This window comes from Phalaenopsis equestris, unplaced genomic scaffold (genome assembly GCF_001263595.1).
Source record: "Phalaenopsis equestris unplaced genomic scaffold, ASM126359v1 Scaffold001333, whole genome shotgun sequence".
Lineage (NCBI taxonomy): Eukaryota > Viridiplantae > Streptophyta > Magnoliopsida > Asparagales > Orchidaceae > Phalaenopsis > Phalaenopsis equestris.
The window spans coordinates 122,305-145,231 of NW_018165772.1; the positions used below are offsets into that span (position 1 = coordinate 122,305).

The 22,927-nt window shown below is 34.7% G+C and overlaps 3 protein-coding genes across 4 annotated transcripts; 1 reads left to right on the forward strand and 2 right to left on the reverse strand.

The window, feature by feature from the left end:
- Positions 1-2,513: 2,513 nt before the first annotated feature.
- LOC110034038 (clavaminate synthase-like protein At3g21360) lies at positions 2,514-6,716 on the reverse strand. Its single transcript, XM_020738272.1, has 3 exons — positions 6,366-6,716; positions 4,484-4,737; positions 2,514-3,153 (listed from the first exon to the last, which is right to left on the reverse strand). Exons 1-3 carry the CDS (start codon positions 6,714-6,716, stop codon positions 2,793-2,795), a joined length of 966 nt encoding a protein of 321 aa, XP_020593931.1. The 3' UTR covers positions 2,514-2,792.
- A 2,879-nt stretch (positions 6,717-9,595) lies between these two features.
- LOC110034036 lies at positions 9,596-12,646 on the forward strand. 2 transcript variants are annotated; one of them, XM_020738269.1, is made up of 3 exons: positions 9,596-9,870; positions 9,983-10,244; positions 12,047-12,646. In XM_020738269.1, exons 2-3 carry the CDS (start codon positions 9,988-9,990, stop codon positions 12,552-12,554), a joined length of 765 nt encoding a protein of 254 aa, XP_020593928.1. In that variant the 5' UTR covers positions 9,596-9,870; positions 9,983-9,987; the 3' UTR covers positions 12,555-12,646. The 2 variants fall into 2 exon arrangements, with proteins under 2 accessions (XP_020593928.1, XP_020593929.1); XM_020738270.1 differs by having other exon boundaries at positions 9,988-10,244.
- A 348-nt stretch (positions 12,647-12,994) lies between these two features.
- LOC110034034 (40S ribosomal protein S24-1) lies at positions 12,995-18,124 on the reverse strand. The gene is made up of 5 exons (XM_020738265.1): positions 17,948-18,124; positions 17,810-17,851; positions 17,527-17,697; positions 13,523-13,609; positions 12,995-13,216 (listed from the first exon to the last, which is right to left on the reverse strand). The coding sequence occupies exons 1-5, from the start codon at positions 18,020-18,022 to the stop codon at positions 13,175-13,177; spliced, it is 417 nt and encodes a 138-aa protein (XP_020593924.1). The 5' UTR covers positions 18,023-18,124; the 3' UTR covers positions 12,995-13,174.
- Positions 18,125-22,927: the final 4,803 nt, after the last annotated feature.

Sequence of the window (22,927 nt, forward strand, 5' to 3'; positions counted from 1 at the left end):
GGGGAAAAGCGGTGGTCGTATGTGGTAGTTGATGGTTACTGGCGGCGGCTGCAAGAGCATGATAAATTCTTCGGATATTTAGTGCAGAAACGTTGTTGAGCTTCAACTCCTCCAAGCGCTAGTCTCCTTTTAACTTGAGGTCTTAATACTCTCTTAAGAGAGGGTATGATTACATATTTCTTTATAGAGTCCGCGACAGACCCCTCTGCAAAAAGTAAATAAATTCGGACCACTCCATCAAACGGCTCAGTGAGATTTCCTCGATCGGACGGCTTTTCGTGAACATTTGAGTCTCTCAATGATATCAGAATTAAGCGATCGAGGGTTTGTTGGTTCATTACGTTGAAATACTTAATTTGATTATAAGTTTGTAATATTTTAAATATATTTATCATCAATTTTACAATGAAAGACTTCTAAAGTGGTTAAACGTCTTGATTCGTGTTTGATTTAGCTTGAATTAGATCAATTTTTTCTGTCCCGTTGTGAATTTCATTTAATGTCAATTCAATATAAATTTGTTGAAATTAAAATTTCAGATGAGTTTTAATTGAAGCTTTAACTTTCTGCATTTTCGTATAATATCTTGCGCCTCGAAAGGATAAATTTGGGATGACGAATTAAATTTAATCAATTAGAAATTATTCACTGTTGTAAGAAAAAAACTCGTTGTATGCGAACAGCTCGTGTTCGTGTTCGGATCGTAAGTTAACGAGCTGAACACGAACTAATTTTTAAAGCTCGAATTATAAATGAGCCGAACACGAACAACTCGTATTCGACTCGTTTTAGCTTGAAATTAAAAAAATATATATTTTTTGTAATAATATATGTATATATTATTTATATAATAATATATTATATATATTTATATATATATATATATTTAAATCATAACACCTTGTGTGATAATGTTATTATTGTCTTCTTTTGTATACATTTGGTCCATATTCAAACCAAACAATTTACATGTATTTTTTTCAATTTAATTTTAACGAGTCAATTCTGAAATGAACACGAGCCAAACAGGAACACGAATATTTAAATCGAGCCGAACACGAATACACTATTCACGAGCCGATTTCGAATACGAATAGTTTCGAACGAACCGAATACGAGCCAGCCTGAGCTCACTCATTTACGGCCAAACTCCGAAATAGTATGCAATACTCCTAAATTCATAAATAATTTAACAAATTAGATAAAAAAACTCACATTAGATGCGACATCACAAATTAATCTGACCAAATCTCACACAACACGATCACACACGTAATCTAATTTGACAAGACAACTCTTCTATTAAACTCGGAACTTGTCCGATCAACTGACCTGACAAACTATGGCATATATACCCCTTAATACTAACTAGAGAAAGATTTTTTTGTGCCAAAATAACGAGAGATTATTGTGTGCGGACAGGGCACGCTCCCATCACAGCCGCGCATTGCGGTGGCTATACGGCTGTGATCGAAGAGCGCGCTCAACTGCACACTATGATCGAAGAGCGCGCTCAGAGCGCACACAATAATTAGACCAAAATAACAGGACGAAGATCTAAATTTTGAATTCTACATATGTATTTGACTTCTTATTGATGTTTATATCAAATATTTGAATGTTAAGGTGTTAAGATAATAAATACATAAGCATTAGGAGACATATATGTGAATGTCCATTGTATTAAATGATTCAAATGACATTAAAAATAATACCTTACTTAATGTCTTCGTTACATTGCCATAAAAGTGCATGACACCAACCCCTTCGATCGAATGCCCAACAAGATCCTATTATGTTGTGCAAATTGTTAGTCGAGTTATGATTTTTCGATGAGATCCTTCTTTCTTTACATACAAACAACGAAACGAAAGACTCTGTCTATGCCTTTTGTATTAGCAAGACGCAATCTTAACTTTCTCTTCTATTTATTGAGAAAATATTGCGTCCAAAATCTGGACAGAATCTTCGTCCGGACAATGGACACGATACACAGAAGTTTTTATTTTTTTTTCTCCTCCGCTCCTTCCATATCACGTCTGTTTTCCGGATGCAAGCAACGCAGCTTGAATCAGGACTTCGGGCACAATATTTTTCCCCTATTAATGATCGAGAGTTTCACTATTTTGGGGATATTTAGGGTTTTTAGAAGGTAAGGCAAAAATGAGAAGGCCGCAATAACATTAAATAGCGATAATTTATGTAAATAGGATATTTTAGGAGGTAGATATAAAAATTAGCTAATTTTAAGTGATATAAAAAAATCCAAAAAAAAAAAAAAAATACAATTATATAAGCCTTTAATACTAATTTTAAAACTATATAAAACCCTATCATGTTTGATAAACTAAAGTTGAGTGAGAACAAAAGAAGTTAGCAGAATTTTGTCCACAAATGCTGCTTGCCAGAGACATAGAGACAGAGAGGAGATTTACATGCATACCTCACAACTCTTGTGTATTTATATATTTAACATCTTAAATTTTTTATTTACATTTATATCGTTTTGGTGCCATAAACTGCAAAAGTTAACTATTGGCATAAAAATACAGAATGCTACCTGTCCACACATCCTCAAGACCCCCACCAACCCCCACCGTACTAAAGAAACAATGACAATTGCAAATTAAAAAGCAGGAACAAAACATGCTGTGACAATTACAAATACAACCCTGATAAGATCAAAACATGCTGTGACAATTACAAATACAACCCTGATAAGATTTACATAAGATTTAATGATTCTAAAGATGCAAATGAGTTTTGATGCAGAATAAAAAGATAGAATACCTCTATTTACAGAGCGAAGCGAGAATGCGTCGAGGCGGCTCGAAGGATCGCCGGGAGTGCAGGACGGCTAAATTATCCACTAGAAGTATGTCTCCTTGCTTCCAAGGCATGGCCACACATTCTTTTTCAAGGATATCCAAGCAATCATACATAATATCATAAGGCAAAGGTGTTCCATCTCCAAATTTTACGGCTTTAACGGGATCATTTCGCAAATCTTTCCAACCGGTATAAGCGGCAACCATACTGTTGAACCATATTTTTCTCCCCCTCGTCGGGTCGAGTTTAATAGCAGGTATCGGACCCATTATAGTTTTAACGCCGTCTTCCATCCACTCCAGCTTCATCCCCAATCGAGCTGCTCTGAGGTTTTTGAAGTTGCACATCAGAATGGTCTGTGATTTTATAAATAGGCAAATTTACATTCGATAGTGCACACAATTCTTATGTATTTACATATCTTACACCTAAACTTTTATATTTACATTCATAGTACTTTGGTGCTTTAAACCTATGCATGAAAAGGTGTATTTTGCTTTCAAAAAGTGATAATGGTGCTAATTTTTTTTATGTATTAAGGATTTGAGTGCAGTGTGTGTAAAAATGAAAGTTTAGGCGTGAGATATGTAAATACATAAGAATTGTGTGTTATGTATGTAAATGGCTTTTATAAATAGGAGAACAAGAGAATGATAGGAAAACACAAAGCATACTGGTAAACAAGATTTGCAGATACAACATGTTTAAATTAATAATTTGAGACTGATGGCTCCGGGATTTGGGAGCGAAATAAACGTGGCAAAAGAAGAGATGAGCAGAAAATATAGTAAAGTTGAGTGCAAATTAAAAGTGATATAAAAGCATTATTAACCAAATGATAGAAACAGGACTTTAACAATCTATACGCACCAATGTTGACCACGAAATAAAAAGAAAAGAGAGCACAAAATAAAAGAAGCCTCCATACATTGATTTTATAAATAGTCATTGATAAATTTGATTTTATAAAAGAAGCCTCCATACAAGAGAAAACACATAAATTTGATTTTATAAATTTATGTGATTTTATAAGAGAGAAGCCTCCATACATTGATTTTATAAATAGTCATTGATTTTATAAGAGAGCACAAAATAAAAGAAAAGTTAACACATAAAACATAACCAATATTCAAAAAGTCATTGATTCTTTGTGTTCAACAAATTTTTGGGTGGACTTGATAACACTAAAGGATCCTTCCTAACTTCTTACTTTCTACAAAATTTGTTCAGGTGTTTAAATTCAAAAAAATAGAATGGTACTAGTTTACAACCGGCAACTAAGAAAGATAACTAATAACAGATTTATAATTAAGTTCTTGGTATCCTGTCAGTAATACTTAATTTGCACTCCTATCAGCCTGATCACTTCGCTTGCAAGATTTTCTCGATGCCATTTCAAATCTCTTTTATGAGCATAATTAGTTGCAGAGATGAACCTTGGATATAACCTGACAATTTGAACATTGATTTTGGTAATAACAGTTTGTTTAGCTAAATTAAATATTATTTTGATTAAAGCATATTTGATGCTTATCAACTCGGTGAACCACTTTTTCTTATAAGAAGTTAGTTTAGCTGAAAATCACTATATGAAACTGAAACAATCTTGAGATCAAAGAAGGTGAATCTAAATCACAAAACAAAATTGACATACCTTTCCTCTGCTACGTTTTTATCTTCGGTTAGAAAAGTTGAATGCCAGCCACGACCAATTGGAGAAGAAGGGTCATCTTCTGTCCCTAATACTCTCGTATAGATCAAACCATGATTCTCTAATTTCTCCACAAATTCTTGGTGCTTTTCCTTCATTCTCTCATAAATATAGTGGCTGAGAACAATAGGCGTTTCCCCACCAGTTTTAGGTTCCACTTCGCAGAAGAAAAATAGCTTTGATGGGTACTCTGGAACCTAGCAGACTATCAGAGCATTAAAATAACAAATAATGGCTTAAAATCTAAGGGGCCTTTACTTACATAACACATAATTCATATGTATTTACATATCTCACACCTAAACTTTCATATTTATACAATTAGCACTAAAAAATTTAATATGACAGCAATAATAGCACTATCACCACTTTTTATGAGTAAAATACACTGTTACATGCATAGGTTTAAAGCACCAAAGAGTCATGTATGTAAATATGATAGTTTAAGTGTGAGATATGTAATTACAAAAGAATTGTGCGCTAGGTATGTAAATTCTCAAACTCTAAATATTAACAATTGTGAGAAATGGTTTGAGAAATACCATAGGCGCTTATGCTGATATTGAGCAATTATACGATTTATATTCTTTTTTCTTCATCTTTGGTTAAACTCAATAGAAAAGCCATTATCAAATTACTAGGACTACTAATAAAAAGAATGTTAGAAAATGTTGCTCCAAAATTGCTAATCCTTCACTATGACAAACTCTGATCTCTAAGGGGCCATACCACATGGAATAAAAGCCCATCAATGAATGAAGGCTACGTCAAACCAAAATTAAAAGAATGCAGCCTTTTGAGTTTTGATGTTTTAATTGATGTGATTAAATTGTAATTTTTTCAAAATAGTAATGCTACACTTGGTTGGAATTTCATCAGAAACTCTAAAGTTAAACCTGCTTGTGCAGGAGGACTCCCAGGATAGGTAACCTCCTAGAAAATTACACAAATGGGATAAAAACGTGAGGCCATTAGGCCAAAGCATATAATATCTCGATGGGCGACAATCAACATAATTCATAAAGAACATAAAAATTTATTGCAAAGGTCTTGAAATTAAATCAATTTACATCAAATTTGCATTTTGAGACACACACCCATCCCCTACACACAAGGAAATGCTATACTCCCACATATATCCATATACTCAAGTTCGAGCCATATGACCTGCCTTGATCGTAGCTAATGCCAAAACTTCTCCAAATAGGCCAAACGAATACCCAAGTCCTTTTTTCCCACACAATCTTTCCGCACTAAAGAATAAATGTTTGAATCAATAAATAAAATATCCAAAAATAAACTCACTCAAATATAATCCAAAAAGTTATACAATTTATAGATATAACATTATATTTTTTATATGAAATATCAATTTTCTTAAGACAACCCTTTGCTTTTTTGGAAAAAAATAGACAATTGAACATGAGAAAAATCAGGTGTAAATTTGACTATTTAAAATTTCTTTAAAGCGGGTTATCTTCGCAGGGGAGATTCTCAGATGAACAAAGCTCGATTTTTTTTTCCAACTTTGTAGTAATTTTGTTCTATATTATTTAGTATCAGTGTTATGTTAGCATTACGACAAAAAAGACTAAACAAAACACTGCCAAATACATAAAGAAGAGCAACGATGCCCTAAAATGTCCACCAATTTGTATGGGATGATAGTATTCTTGTTTAATATCAAATCACAGCTAGGGTTACTTTTATCATACAACAATTTGAATAAATTTGACTGTACTCATTACATCATTTTCTTTGATGCTGCGTGCTCCCGTGTTACCGGCATGAACAATTGCAAATTGAGTGACAAGGATTACTAAACCTGGGCCATCTCATGATGAAATGGAATCTTCTGATCCGGCGGCGATTCATTCGCGGTGAAGACTCTTCCGACAACTCTTGTCCGCGGAGCAGCACCGCCGACGTAGGGAAGCTCCTCGTAACCAAACGCCTCGATGACTGCGTTGAAATCCGCGGCTGTCTTCACAGGGAATCCCCTTAAGAGAAGCGCACCGCTGGTGTGGAGTAGATTCTCCAGCCGCGGACGGTGGTCTTTCACCCCATCGACGAATCGCCGGAAATCAAGCTGAGTCGCCGGATCCGGAGACACGATCGCCGGAAAATGGATTCCTCCGACGATCTTCTGCGCTGGGATTTGCGTCTCTTTGAACATTTGAGTTAAATTACTTGTCAGCTTATTTTAGGATTTATAAAGATTTATATGTTTGTAATATTTTGTTATTTTAAGTTAATTTATACCGATATTAATAAAATAAATTAAATCACAATTAATATAAGATAACATTTTAATAAGTTATAAATTAGCATTCATTTATTAAATTAAAAAATAATCTCCACCTAGTGAATTTAAATTAATTTAATTTGTATAATTTGTTTTTCATTTACTAATATTGATGTGTGCTAGAAAATTCGCGGCGGCAGAGTAATGGATTGTCGTCTTAGTGTTGCACAAGAATTCAACACACACAAATAAAATAAAAGAAAAGAAGTAAGCCTGAGGAGATGATTGTCATGATGTGAAGGAGGTTCCTTCTCTAATGTGAAGGAGGTTCCTTCTCTAGTAGGATGAAGTACATCATTGGGAAAAGAAGTAGGGGGACTTCGCTTTCCCACAAATATCACCAAACTGATGCATGCTAGAAAATTCGTGGCGGTAGAGTAATGAATTATCGTCTTAGCATTGCACAAAAATTCAACACACAGAGATAAAAAAAAAATAAGCAGGAAGATATACCTCAACTTTTTACATTGAAAACCCTTGAAAGGGGGAAAACCCACGGGGGTTTAGTGCAGTTGAAATAATCCACTATGAATGATGAGTACACGAGTTCATTTTTCCTCTAAATTAGGGAAGATATGATTACAAAGTTGCATAACTATAATTTGGTTACAGTTCTTGGTGACAACAAGTTGCAATGGTCATTGTTGATTGTTGTGAAGGTAGTAGTCTGTCGTGAGTGTTGTAGATGGTTGCTCCAGAAGTGTTGATTGACCAAAGAAGCCATAGTAAGCAGTTGTGGAAACTAGGAATCATGTAGACTGTAGTTTGTGAGTATTAATGACTTTCTTAGGCCGTGGGGGTTGAAGTTGGGAGCTGCATTACCTGATGACCACATAAGTCGTTGGGCGCGAGTATTGACGACGTCTGTATACCGCTTGGGTCCAAGTCAAGAACTGCATGAGCTGATGATTGTGTAGGTCGTTATTGGCATATGGACCGAAGTGAGGAGCAGCGATGACATCCATAGACCTTTAGGACAGGAGTTTGGAGCTACATGAGCTGATGACCACGTAGGTTGTTGGGCGCGAGTATTGATGATGTTCGTATGCCGTTGGGGCCGAAATTTGAAACTGCATGAGCTGATGACTGTGTAGGTCGTTGTTGGCATATGGACCGTAGTGATGGGCAATGATGATGTCCGTAGATCGTTGTGACCGGAGTTGGGAGCTGCATGAGCTGATGAGGTGCGAGTATTGATGGCGTCCGTAGACCATTGGGGTCGAAGTCAGAAACTGCATGAGCTGATGACCGTGTAGGTCGTTGTTGGCATATGGACTGTAGTAGTGAGTAGTGATGACGTCCACCGACCTTTAGAATCGGAGTTGGGGGCTACATGAGCTGATTACCACGTAGGTCGTAGTTGGCACATGGACCATAATGGTGAGCTCTTGTCCCATTTCCAAGTTACAACATTGATTGATGGAGTCTGGTCGGCGGTGTTTGACTACGATGAGCGGTGCTCGACGAAGGTGATATGAGGGCATTGGCCGACGCGATCGCTAATGGTTGACGACGATCAGCAGTGGTCTATGGCGGTTGGCGGTGTTTCGACGACGGTCGGTGGTGGTTTTGGACTTCAGCTTTTTCTCAGAGCTTCTAATTCTCTCTAAAGCTTCTAGTCCCTCCTCTCATATGAGGGGAGATGAGCTATATTTATAGTGTTCTTGGTGTCATTAATGCATGAATATGAATCATTTTGATCGGAAGGTCCAGAGAGTTTCCTTAAATCGTGTGGTGTTTAATGGACATTTGAGTGCATTAATGATGTAGGAATTGAGTGATCTTGGGCTCGTTGGATTTATCTTGTTGAGACGCTCGATTCGAGTATAAGCTTGCTAGCGTCGGCATTAGTTCTTCCTTCCAAATGTGTTCGGAAATCCTCTTGGAATGTTTTAATGATTTTATCTGGAATTGATTTGACTCAAATTTAACTAACTTTGATATCATTATGTCCGCTTTATCGAGCTGGTCAGTTTGATCATAAGTTTACTGAGATCAGAGCTCTGGATGACTTTAATTGAAGTTTGAATGTTTCTTGTTTAAAAGATTGTATCGAGATTCTTACCGGATGATGAAAATTATTTGTGTCGTATCAAATATTAATCATTAGTACTAATTTAGCACAATTAAGCATGCATGAATGTAATTAAACATAGAAGTTATAGAATCAAACAAGGTTCTAAATAACATTAATTTAATTAACATAATCTGTTTTAAATCAATTAATAGTAATTCCATACATACCGCAATTCCTATATATTTGCATATCTAAAGCTTAAGCTTTAATATTTAAATACACATTCTCATTTACAGATTTAACCATTGTCTACAAAGCTCGTCGCTTGCCAACACTTCTTGTTCAACTCGTCATGGGGTTCGTATTTGATTCATTCGATGAGCAAATGAAATGAATACGAATGATTAATTTTTCTTCGACTTATAAACGAACTAAACACGAGCAAACTTGTGTTTGAATCGTTATTGTTTGAATTATAAAATAATTTAAAATATTTATATATAAAAAATTATCACGGTGTCTAAACATAATTTTAGATTAAATATAAATTCATAAAATTAAATACTATAAATTATAATTAATTAGAGCTTTTCAAATAAAAAAAAATACATATTAAAAAAATTAAATACTATAAATTATAATATATCATAAATTATTAATAATAATATATTTGTATTATTATAAAAAATTATATATTTATATAAATATAAGTCCTTCCCCAACATCGTGAAAAATTTCGGGTTGGGCTGCCTCTTCCTCGTCCTCTTCTCCTTCCCCGGCTAGCAGCTGCGAGAGCTTAGGGTTTGTCGTTTGTGTTCGTTCTCTAATCTCTGTTTCTATTTGTCTTCGATATAGTCTCTTTGTCCTCGGCGAGTCGGCGTTGGCTCGACTGCTCGGTATTTTTGCTTGGTTGATTGTTTGGCTACCGAACCCTAGCTTACAGAGACCTCCGAAACTCCCATCTTTCTTCTCCTTCCGCTCCGCTCCTCCCCAAAATAATTGATCAAGGTAAGCCAATTCGCGCCATTCTTTCTCCTCGCTCTTTCCGGATTCACTAAATCCGCCGTGAAATCCGCTGCTTTGTGAGAAAATTTGAAAACTAAGAGGTAGGTTGATCCAGGGAAGATGGGCAGAAGAGAGAAGGATGGATGGAGCTTGAAACGTGGGATCTGTAAAGGTGCTACTTTGCGGGAGGAGAACATCGGGAAGAAGGAGGTGGATGTGAGCTCGATTTTGAAGATAAAGCATCTGCAAAAATTGGCAGCTTGGGCGGGCGGAGAAGGGGGAATGCCTCCTCTTGGTGGTTTTTTTGGCCAACGTTTAGCAGCTACTGCTGAGGCTTTAGGGGTTCCATTGGATAAAGCATTCTTCTTTTGTGAAAGGTAAGCTGTACTTCTGCTTGTTATGTTTATGGGTTTCTTTTCTCAGGCCTTATTGATTGGTTGAAGATGATATTGTTAATTTTATTAGGGATATTTACATACATACCATTGAATTCCTACGTAATTGCATATCTAACACCTAAACTATGATATTTGTATGCATGACATTCAAATCTTTAACATCACATTAAAAATACCACTGTTATGTAATACTTAACTTTTAAACGGGTAATACTTGCACCTTTTCATGCATAGGTAAGGTGAAATATGTGTAAAAAATTGAAGTTTAGTTGTTAGATATGTAAGTATATAAGTGTTCAGTGGATGTATGTAAATCTTCCATTTTATTATCACTTACTTGATTGAGACATTGTTAGATATGTAAATACAAAAGTTTTCTATATTAGCTTTAAGCTCATTAAATAAATTTGATTTTCTTAGTAAAGAACTTGGTGGCCACATGCATAGCTAGATTATGTTCCATGAACTATGCTTTGCTTGACCTTGTGAAATTGAGGAAATAAAAAGAAGAAATCAATGTGTGTGAATTTTAAAAATGTTGTCTTTGTGATGTCAATGTGTGAAGAAGGATAGCAAGCATTTGCCTGGCGGTCATCCTCTCCCTCGAACGGCTTGGGTGATTTCTTCAAATGTTGTCACTTTGGAGAGGGATGATCTGGCATTTTGCATTAATCATAATCATCTTTTGCTATAAGAAAACATCCGCACATCTTCATTTACCAATCCACACCATTTTCCCAATTAGTCTCCCACAATAAGTCATCCAAATACCAAAAGGGTTCTATCGGCTTAACTATTGGCTAACTATTGCATGAAAAGTCAACAATACAATTCTTAAAGCTTTTCTGAGCCTTATAAGTCATTCATAAAACCTTTAAGAAGCCTCTGAAGCCCAATCAAGTTGGGGCATGAGGGCATCAATAACATGGTCCGGCTTATGAATGCAGAGATTGACTTATAGTGATGCTGAAAAGTCAACTATTTTGAAGAAATTGTCAATTGAGTTTAGTTGTTGGGATCGTCGACTTGGATAAGTCGATGATATGTCTACATCCATTCGTTTTGTGATATTTTATTGAAGCTCATAAACTCTTTAAATAAAGCTGATTTTGAAGTAGAGAAATTGGGGCATTTACATACAAACCATCCAACTCATATATATTTACATATCTAGATTCATGCATGGTAATGTGGCATATATGTAAAAATTGAGGTTTAGGTTTTAGATATGTAAATACACAGGAATTGAGTGGTATGTATGTAAATCTTAAAATTCGATTCACATTTGTACTTTCCACAAATATATTCCAAAAAAATATAAAATGATGAGTACTTACTAAAAATATCTAATAAAGTGTCCAAAAATTTTATAGAAATGACTAGAGTGCCCTCTTCATAGATCAATAAATATTTCATGTATGTGTTATATATATATATATATATATATAATGAGGAAATTGGTATTTTGTAGAGGCTCAAATATCGATTTCCTATGCGCTTGGCCTTATGATGAAAGTCCGCGTCATGTGCCTAAATATTCGAAAACCCAGCGTCACTGGAGATCGAACCCGTGACCTGAGGGGATTTACAATGAATTCCGACAAACAACAGGTTGTGGCTTGCGACACACACACACACACACACGTACTGACACCAACCAAGCCTAATCTTAATGTACTTTTTTAACGTGGATTAACTCAATTGTTGGATAACTTTGTAAATTATCTCCATGCTCTTCTTTTCCAACAATATAAATACTTTTTCTTTTTCTTTTTTCGCAGATGCGAAAGCAACCTCCAACCGGGATATAACTGCACAATTCGGATTGAAAAATGTACGAATAACAAGCGAAGGCGATCGAAGATGAAATCACGCAGCTTGCAAAACAATGTCATATACACTTGCAACTTCTGTCATCATCGCAACTTGATCAACGGCACCACCAAAGGCCACATCAAAACTCTAATATCTTCGAAAGAGTGGAAATTAGATGCCACATCAGAATCTAAACATCATAGTTCCATCAAGATAGATGATCGAGATCCTATATTGAAATCGGATTTTTATGATCAAGAGACTCCTTCAACTCCGATGCAACAACATAATGTTTCAGCAAAGAAGAAGAAGTGGAGGAAGACGAGCGAGTCGGAATCTGGAAAGTTGGAGCTAAGCAGCAGCAGAAGGAAGAGGAAGACATGGTCAAGTTTGAAAGATATAGTTGAGAAGAAAGAGGCTGAGAGTAATCAAAATGTTAGCAATTATGTGATTCCTTTCTTTATGCAGGCATAGTTGTGTAGATTGATTACTTATAATTATATGTATGTTAACTTTGGATAGACATTTATTTACATATCACTTAAATCTTATGTATTTACATTATTTAACACCAAAATTTCATTTTTAACTTTTTTCAAGCGGTATTTTTCTATTTGATATGAAAGTTTTTGTTGTGTAAATGTAAAAAGGGAAATATTTTGGTGTGGGACATGTAAAATACACAGGAATTGGTTAGCATGCATGTAAATGATGATCCTTATTAGTTTTAGAGAAATGTTGAGTATAATTTACTATGTGATTGGATAATTGGATTTTATAGTTTTGCACTTTAGTATTAACATCAAACAAACAAATAATCAATCAAGCCCTTAAAAAGACATCTTCATTTGCTAAAAGCAGAACCTGATTCATGTTAAATCTAATGCTCGAAAGTCATGCACAGTACAAACAAATTGGGACCGAACTGAAAAAATATCCTTAAAAAAGAAACGTTTTAACAAACTACAGAAGTAACAGAATGGTTCAAAATTCAAAAATCACAGCCACAATTTAGCATCCATTTCTCAAACCGCAAGAAAAAGAAAAAGAAAAGGATTATAAATTATAATCTCATACGTTGCTGAAGATAGCATTCACTTCTTCTTGCCTGCCTTGGCAGCCTCTCCAGCCTTGGTCTGCAATAATAATAATATCAACAATAACAATAAGGGGCATTTACATACAGCACGCAATTCTTATATATTAAAAAAATATCACCTTCACTAATTTTTTTTTTTTAAAAAAAGACAATTTCATCCATGTTTATGACAAAGGGTTTAAAATGTAAATATCAAGTTTTAGGTCTTTAGATATGCAAATACTTAAGAATTGTGTGGTGGTATTTGAGTGAATTTTAATAATAATATTATTATTATTATTAAAAAAAATAAACAATGAAAATTTCTTCTAGGCCTGAATCAACTAAAAAGATCAAAACTAACCTTCTTCACGCCACGGATTTTCTTTGCTCTGTTCTTCCTTTCTTTCATCTGCTTCCTTGATTTCTCCACCTTCGTGGCCAATCCATTCTGTAAATCATTACACAAACACCAGATGAGTAATTATCTGAAAGGTAAAAAATGTGAATATTCATTAAATATTACATTTTAAAATAATGATGAGATCAATAAAGATTCGTAGAGATTGCAAAGGATTAATTAGTGCGTGAAATTTTTAAGGAAAATAAAAATCCACATACTAAAAAAAAAAAACATAAGTAAATTAAAAAAAATAATATTATGAAGAAGATTCAAAACAGTGTGCAAAGACAATGGAAAAGCCACTGTAACTCCAACACAAAGAAACAAGAAGAAGAAGAAGAAGCATTTATCTCACTAAATTGGGTCAGCTAGATGAATCTTTATTCTCCATTTTGTTTTATCAAGTGTTACATATCTTTCCTAGCTTGAACAAAAGTCATATCAACACTTCTCTTTTCTATAACTCTCCAAAAAAACTTACAATAGAACCTTATCATAAGATTTTTTCTAAAACAATAAAAATCATATATAAATCCTACTTACTGGTGCTTCTCCATCAAACCTCTCAATAAATATGTGGAGTTGATTAAACTAAACGATCAGGAGGTCATCTAAATAAAAAATGCATATAAAATTTGCATAACTTCGAGATATAAGATGTCCAGTTGCCTTGTCAAATAAATACATGCTTTAAACCTTTAATGATCAACATTGAAAAAAGTTCTAATATATGTTTTCTGGCAGAATATTCATTAAATATTACATTGTTCGAGAAATTCGGATTAAAATCAGAACATTAAACATACCAAATATAAGGCTTTTAAGTTTTAACCATACTCTTCTAAAGCCTCCGGATAAATCATCAGTGCAGAAGAAAATTGTTCTTAATAAAAGATTGCAAAAGTTGTGAACAAAAAACAAATCCACTATGGTTCACCAAGTCATGGAGGGTGTTCAAGAGGCTTTGTTACTAAAATTATCACATCTAAAAAAAAAAAGAGGCAATTACATACATAGCAATCAAAACATTACTATTACAAATCCATCTTCAATCCATTTTTCAAATTCTTACCCAAATATCAAAGATTGTGATAAAACCTCAACCCATATTTATCATTTTTCTCAAATTATCAATGGCTTGACCATGAAAGTGTAAATGAATCAATTCGATAGTTTTAAAAAAATCACCTGAGCTAGTTTTGTAAATAGAAATGTTTTGAGTGATATAGATGTAAACACCATTTTTAAAGAAAATTTCTTAATCACATGGGACTCGTTTGGCGGCACATCACCGTCGAGAATATCTTTTAAAAGCCACACTTCAAAATTCCGCATCCTCTTCGTGATTCAGAATGGAAATATCAACGAAATAGCGTTGCGATGTAAAAACATTCAGAAAAAATGAATAGTCAAACGAACATTTCCATTTTGTGCACTTTCTACATAATAAATGGAGGCTAAACGGATCCTCATGGAGACTTAGTTTACTCACCGGGTTCCACTGACAAAGGCTAGAGTGGTGGTGCATGAAATTCCCTGAGAAGTAAATTTTAGCCCATTGAATGGCAATCTAAGAAATATATATGATCTGAAACACGACATGCTCACATCTCAAAGCACAATTCAAGAACTCACGCGTATCATAATTTCAATAATTTGTTAGTACATTTGATTTTCTCCGCTGTTGCAAAGCAGACTTCTTCCATATCGACTTCCATTTCTATTGGTTGCATCAATGGTCAAAGACCCCAAAAATGTTCAATACTTCTAAAGGGTTATACACGGATAAAAAAAATTAATAATTTTTGGAGGGACAGGCTTGGATTCAAGCAAGCCCATAGTTGACTGATTAAGGATAATCGAGCTATGGGTGTAAACAAGTGAGTCGAACTAGCCAACCTCAGCTTGAGCTGAAACTTGATTAATTATTAATCGAGTTCAAGCTCAAGCTCAAGCTTAAATCTATGGGTTCAAAATTGTTTGCTTATTATAAAAGAGAGAAAATAATATTAATTTAAGATAGTGTTTTAATAAAATGACAAAGAGAATGAACAACTAAGAGATAAATAATAAAAAATCACTTGATATAAGATATAAAATATTACTTTTTAATATTTTTAATAATTTAAATACAAAGTGTTAAAATATATTATATTTTGAGTATATTTATATTAATACTTTTTTTAAACAAGCTAGCTCGTAAGCTAACAAATCGATTAGGGTCATACTTGAACTTGGCTTGTTAGCTGAGCTAACAAGCCATTTATTGGCGCGAGGCAGCTTGGCTCACTTAACACCCCTAGGTCAAAGCAATTGTTAAGCTTAAATCAGGTAATACAACTCATTCGTTATGAAATCCTTTCTCGTCAAGTGGTAAGCCTAGAAGATGTCGAGGTCCTTGACAATCTTATTTCTACTATCCACCCACAACTAAGGCTTAACAAAACACTAGTCACGCTAGGATCTTATAACTTAGACCTTGAATTCATCCATGGGGTTCCAAAGTTCCGACCAATAAGTCACGCTAGGATCTTATAACTTTAGACCTTGAATTCATCCATGGGGTTCCAAAGTTCATCTGTGGAGTAGAATTTCTATGACAAAACACGCCAAGGGCTCTCACACCTGGCTTGGAACTCGCACACGATGGAAGCCTATCAAGACCATCTATTTAGTCTAATGAAATAAAAGAAAATGTTTAAAAATCATGTGTTAGCGTGTGAATGCATGATAAAATTTACATAAACACCACACAACTTTTATGTAATTACAAATATAAGATTTTGTAGTATAATCACATATAAACATATTTATGAAAAAAGTTTAATTTTTAAAAATTAGTATTATTTGCATGTTTGATCTGATATTTAAAATTCGGGTGCAATAGAAATAAATATTTCTAGATGACAAATATGCAAATATATGTAAATTGAATAGTATAAATAAATTTTTTTATTAATTTTTTATATTAAATCTTAAAAATTAATTTAGCATGCTTTATGCAGACAATACGTCATTCACAATTGCCTATACATGGTGCAAATATCACTTGTTATTTTGGTGTGCCACGCCATCACATGCAAATGGCGTCGATGGTTCACCATGCCATGTTCCATTGACATTTTTTTTTACGTGCTAATAAACCCCACAAGCTATATGTATGTGTACAAGTCCTAAAAAATATTTATAACCCTATTTTACAAGATAAAAACATCAGCGACCAAGTAAAGTTCACAAATTGCCCTTGAAACTTCATAAGCATATGATAACCCTACTTTACATGATAGAAACATTAAAGGCTTAGTAAAATACACAAATTGTCCTTGAAATTTCATAAGCATAAGTTATCATATAGTATGCTAACTCCATCTCAAATCTAACAGTAAGCGCATTCCTCATAAATTGAAGCCCTATCATATGCTGAGAGTGAGCCTTAAACCACATCTATACAACAACTTTCTTCTACAAAATTCACTTTTTCAATGGGAATAAATAAAAATGAAAACAGTAAAGGAAATGAAATAAAATTATTTTTTAAGCATTTGATTAGCAGAAAAAATTGAATACTTTTTTTTTTTCTTTCTTTCTGGTCTGGTTGAAGAGAAATTGAAAAAATTGAATACTTTTTTTCTTTCTTTCTGGTCTGGTTGAAGAGAAATTAAGGTATTGTTTCTTTAAAGAGAAATGTGAGACAAAACAATGAACAGATAATTTTTTCTTCTAATTTTTCACTAAGGTTACGCATGGAAGATCTGTGGTGCTCATCAAACAGCAATGAAGCACAATTTCAAATGTAAATAATCAGTAACATTTAGGTTTTTATATCAATCTTCAGAAATCACGTTCAAAATACTATTTTATTTAGAACTCGTACAACATTGCAATCAACAAGCAAAGAAATAATACTCTATTTTTAATGTTAGATTTCTAACAAAAAAGGTGAAAAGAGAAAAACAGAATCATACCCTGATAAGGCGGTATTTGGGCTCAAATTTCTTAGCGCTCTCTACAGAATCATAGATCAGGCCAAACCCAGTAGACTTCCCGCCACCAAATTGCGTCCTGAACTTGAACACAAAGATCGAGTTCTGATCCTTAACATCGTACAGCTTAGCTAGCTTCTCTTTCAACTCAGCCTTCAGTTAATCAACGGCAAGATAAAAAAATTACCAAAGAAAATAAACCAAAACGATCGAAAAACTCGAATAAAAAGCAAGATCTCAAGAAAAAACGACGTTCAGAGCGCACCTTGGACACATTCGGCCTTCCCGGGTGAAGAACATCGATCACCTGAAACCAAACAAGAATAACTCATCAATTATTGAAAACCAAAGGCTCCATCCCAAAAAAAGAGACAAATGAGGCTTTAGGGTTTTCTGAACTCACAAACTGCTTGCGAGAGAGAAGACGATTGGTCATGAACTTTCGGGTCCTGATGGTGACTGCTTTAGAATCCGCCATTGTTCTTTTCCTCCCTTCGATCAGCTAACACTCGAGCCGGCGATCGACTTGAAGAGAGCGAGAACTCGAGGAATGAGCGGCGGACGTCGTAACCACGAAACCCTAAAACCTCCAACTATTTATAGTGTCAACCAGTAAATTACCGGCCCACGATCATTAATTTTCTCATTTTTATAAATATATTTATATTTGTTTGTTTAAATTGAATAAATTTAAATAAAATAACAATATTTAAATCTTAACTAGCTTTTTATTTATTTTTAAAAATAAATTTATGCATTATTCAACTAGTAGTTTGTTATGAACTTATTATATATTTTATTATTTATTTTATATTATTATAATAAATTTTTATATTTATAAATTTAAAAGGATAATTTTAAATTTACATTACTTATTAGAAACATTTTTTAATCAATTTTAAATAACCTTTAAATTATATTTGAAATATGGTTAAGCCATGATGGAAAATATCTTCAAATCATATTTGAGCCTAGTCAATATATATCATCCTAAAATCATAATGATATTATAATGATATTATATTTGAATTAAGATCAAATCAACTTTAAATTATCATAATTAAACTAGCTTTAAGTTATGATTAGATCATCCTCAAGTCAAGAGTTGAAGATAATTCGATGATAATTTAAAATTTATATAAAACTAATTAAAAATTTATTTGATCATAATATAGAATAAAAGGATTTGTACAATAAACATATCAAATATATAAATGGAGATATAAAATTTAAAATTTCCTTATTAATATTTAAATTTCATGAAACAATATAAATAATATTGAATGAATTATGACAAAATTTGATGAAAATTTATTAATTTGTTCAATAATTAAGTTAAATGGTTTAAACCATTAAAATGTATTATATAATTAATTAAACTTAATTAGAATTCAATTATAGTTCAATTAATTATGGCTAAAATTTGACCCAAAAAATAAAAAAAAAAGTTAAATAAGATTTCAAACTCATAATAATCTCCATAAAAAAAATAATAATAAATACATGGAGGAGCTTGAAAATAAAAATATTCAATACTACTCATTCCTTTAAATCTTTACTTGTAATATACATATGGTATTTACATTTAGACCACTCAATTCTCATGTATTTATATATCTAATACATAATTTTTTTTTCTACATTTATACACCCCAAATCTTTCATATCACAAAAAAAAAAATTTAAAAATTAAAAAAAAAACACCATTCATGCATAAACAAGAAGACTTATATGTAAAAAAAATTGAAGTTTAAGTGTTGTTGTTGGTGATAAGATACCAGTTGTTGGGAACTATAAGAAATAAATCAAACAAGAGAACGACGGACGAAGCAAAAATAGAACGAGAAAAATTCATACCAGCAAACAGTAACACAACGGAACACATAAATTTACGTGGCTCGGCAAATTGCCTACATCTATGGAGTTGCAGAGGATTTTACTATTTGGGAATTTACACCAGTCGATCCTCTCGACTTACAAGAGGAATCTCTCACTTCGTTGTTCTCTGTTCTTCTCTCTTTACACCGATATACATCGAAGAAACTTTACACCGAGATACACCGAAGAAGATAAACTTACCAAGAAGAAGTCAAGGGAGAACAATCTTCTTCTTCCTTCTACCGCAAGGAACTACTGCTTTCACTTTCTTTCCTCTATCCCAAGGAAGCCCGAAGAAAAACACCAAAAACATGACTTAGAAACCCAAAGAGAGTCATTCGAAGCTTTTATCACGAACAAGAAGAATCGAAGGGATGCTTCGTTTCACATCAAAGAAAGGCGGGAATGGTTCTTGAAATTGTAAGGTCGAGGTCGCGACCTTTCGTGATCAAAATAGGGAGGGGGGCGAGATTGGGATCGCACCGATTTGCGACTTTGCTTCGCATATGTGCAGGAGTAGGTGGAGGCGAGATCTTCTATCGGGCTCCAACATTAACAATCTCCCACTTAGAAACCGATACACATGCTTTCTTCCTCAAATTGATATCCTCTACTGGCGGTGTCGACTTTTTCTTCAAACATGAATCCTCCACCTTCGCAACTCGGAGCCTCTGTCTTTACACTAGAAGACCAACTAAAGTTGTACACAACTTCAGTTTCTCAAGAGTAACACCCTCAGTCAACATATCAGCAGAGTCAACATAGCTTTACACCTCCAAGCTATTTCCTGGATTACTCTTGTCTCTGCTTACAACTCTCACTGTCTGGGCAATATCCTGTCTCTACTGAAAGCTTTTTTTAACAAGTCTAGCCTTATACCTCTTATTGTCATCATGTTCAGTCTTCACTAGGTATACCCACTTGTTGTGTAATGTCTTCTTCCCTGATGGAAGTTCTGTGAGCTCCCACTTGCTCAAACTTTCATCTTACAAAATTTTCTCATAGCTTTGTGGTTCTTCATCATCAACAGAACTATGAACTGCCAATAATAGTGCATCTTGTTCTTCTTCAGATACCACAATTTCACTATCATTCTCCATATTCTTGGGATTCTTGAAGTTCCTCTTTATGTGGCCAGTCTTGCTACAATTCTAGCAGGTTGTCTGCTGACCAGACTTTGATTTTGATCTCCCTTTATTTGAGTTACTGCCCCGTCATCTCGCTATGACATCAGCATTCAGTGTTGAACTCGTACCTGAGATCTCGCCAGAATCTTTCCTGCACACCTCCTCAGTCAAAATTAAATCACGAATATCATCACATTTCAATTTAGATTTACCTACAAAATTGCTAATTGTCATCCTCATGACTTTTCAATTATTTGACAATGATGTCAACAATATCAGTGCACGCATCTCATCATCAAAATCAATTTCAATAGGCAAAAATTAATTTGTGATAGTATTGAAATAATTTAGGTGTTAAGCAACAGAAACATCTTCCATCATCTTCAAGTTGAATAACTTTTTCATCAAATATATCTTGTTATTCGCCGATGACTTCATACATACCTGATAAGGCTGCCATGAGGTATGCAATTGTCCTCTCCTTGACGACATTATGTGCAACGGACCTCGATAGGGTCAATCGAAACCCTAAAAAATTATTGATCCAACAAATTTCATTCAACCCCATCAATCATTTTAGGTCTTTTCCCCAATAACAGAAGAAGAAGATTCTTCTCATAGAGGTAGTCATTTATCTGCATCCTCCAATAACCAAAATCTCTACCATCATATTTCTCGATCTCTGAAACTTTCACTTCATCTGCAATCATCATTTTTCCTCAATTTCTCTTCTACCACAAGCCACCAAGAAAAAACCAAGGGAGAACAGGAAAGCGATCAATGAAGCAAAAATAAAATGAGAGAAATTCACACCAGAAAATAGTAACACGACAAAACACACAGATTTACGTGGTTCGACAAATTACCTGCGTCCACGGAGTTGCAGAGGATTTTACTACTAGTAGAATTTACACTAGTCGATCGTCTCACTTACAAGAGGAATCTCTCACTTCATTGTTCTCTCAACTTCTCTCTCTACACCGAGATAAACTGAAGAATCTTTACACCGAGATACACCGAAGAAGATAAACTTACAAGTAAAATAAACTCAATTTCTCGTCTGCCACAAGACACCAAGAAGAAGTCAAGGGAGAACAATTTTTTTCTTCTTTTTTCTTCTTCCTTCTACCACAAGGAACAACTGCTTTCATTTTCCATCATCTATCCCGAGGAAGCCCAAAGAAGAACACCAAAAACGTGACTTAGAAACCCAAGGAAAACCATCCGAAGCCTTTATCCCGAACAGGTTGGAGCGAAGGGATGTTTCGCTTCGTGTTAGAGAAAGACGAGAACAATTCACAAAACCGTAAGATCGAGGTCGCGACCTTTCGCGATCAAAACAGAGAGGTGGGAGCGGGATCAGAATGACGCCGATCTACGACTTTGCTTCGCATGTGCACGGGAGTATCAGAGATTTGGTTCGAGGGAATGGCGAAAAGCGAGTACGTGATGGAGTCGGAAGCCACTAATGTGGAGTCATCTCAAGGGCGAGGCCGACAAGAGCAAAGAGACCCCGTTGCACCCAAGCCACATGGAAGGTCTAAGGAGATCATGCATAGCTTTGATTCACGCCTTGTTAGGATGGAGGAGGCAATGAATGACATGGAGGGCCAAGTAGAGGAACTTGGCCAAAGCACCATCCATTCAACAATCAGAGGTATGATGCTCCAACTCGAGGAAACCTTAATGGGCCAAGTGGCTAAGTTGCATGATGATTTTATGGGGAAGCTCCAAGAGGTGCGGAGTTCCTATAAAGAAGAGATGAGCGACATACGTGCTAGCTTGGAGGAAATGCGTGGGGACATTTCGTTGTGCAAGAAGGCACTCGCGTCGTCCACAAGCCATCCCACATTCGAAGTCAGGAGAATCGAAGTTCCAAAACCTATGGGTTTTGGAGGTACTCGCAACGCGAAGGAAGTAGACAACTTCTTATGGGGACTAGAGCAATAATTTGGAGCGATGGGGATTGCCGATGAAGATGCAACGCAAAAATTCAATTTGCTTCTCTCTATCTCTCAGACATCGCTATGCTTTGGTGGAGAAGAAGAAAAGGAGATGTAGAGAAAGGTTTGTGCACCATGTCCACTTTCATTGACTTCAAGAGAGAGCTAAAGAGACAGTTCTATCCCGAGAATGCCGAGGTTTTATCCCGAGAATGCCGAAGACGAGGCTCGAGCCCGGTTGCGAAGGCTTATTAAAAATTGGCTTCACTTGAATCAACTTAAGGAAAAAGACTTAGAGCCTAGTTCTTGAAGTTCTTGAAATCCCAGATATGTCAGACAATGATGCTCTCTTCAACTTCATGAATAAGCTTCAACACTGGGCAAAGACTGAGTTTAGGAGGAGGGGAGTGCAAGATCTTGCCACTGTCATCGCAG

Coding starts and splice junctions, on each gene's coding strand:
- LOC110034036 (XM_020738269.1), top strand. CDS start 9,988: ATGGGCAGAAGAGAGAAGGATGGATGGAGCTTGAAACGTGGGATCTGT. Junction 10,245..12,046: donor GCATTCTTCTTTTGTGAAAG/GTAAGCTGTACT, acceptor CTTTTTTCGCAG/ATGCGAAAGCAACCTCCAAC.
- LOC110034034 (XM_020738265.1), bottom strand. CDS start 18,022: ATGGCGGATTCTAAAGCAGTCACCATCAGGACCCGAAAGTTCATGACC. Junction 17,852..17,947: donor TTCTCTCTCGCAAGCAGTTT/GTGAGTTCAGAA, acceptor GTTTGGTTTCAG/GTGATCGATGTTCTTCACCC. Junction 13,217..13,522: donor AAATCCGTGGCGTGAAGAAG/GTTAGTTTTGAT, acceptor TTATTATTGCAG/ACCAAGGCTGGAGAGGCTGC.
- LOC110034038 (XM_020738272.1), bottom strand. CDS start 6,716: ATGTTCAAAGAGACGCAAATCCCAGCGCAGAAGATCGTCGGAGGAATC. Junction 4,738..6,365: donor TTCATCATGAGATGGCCCAG/GTTTAGTAATCC, acceptor ATAGTCTGCTAG/GTTCCAGAGTACCCATCAAA. Junction 3,154..4,483: donor AAAAACGTAGCAGAGGAAAG/GTATGTCAATTT, acceptor CAAAAACCTCAG/AGCAGCTCGATTGGGGATGA.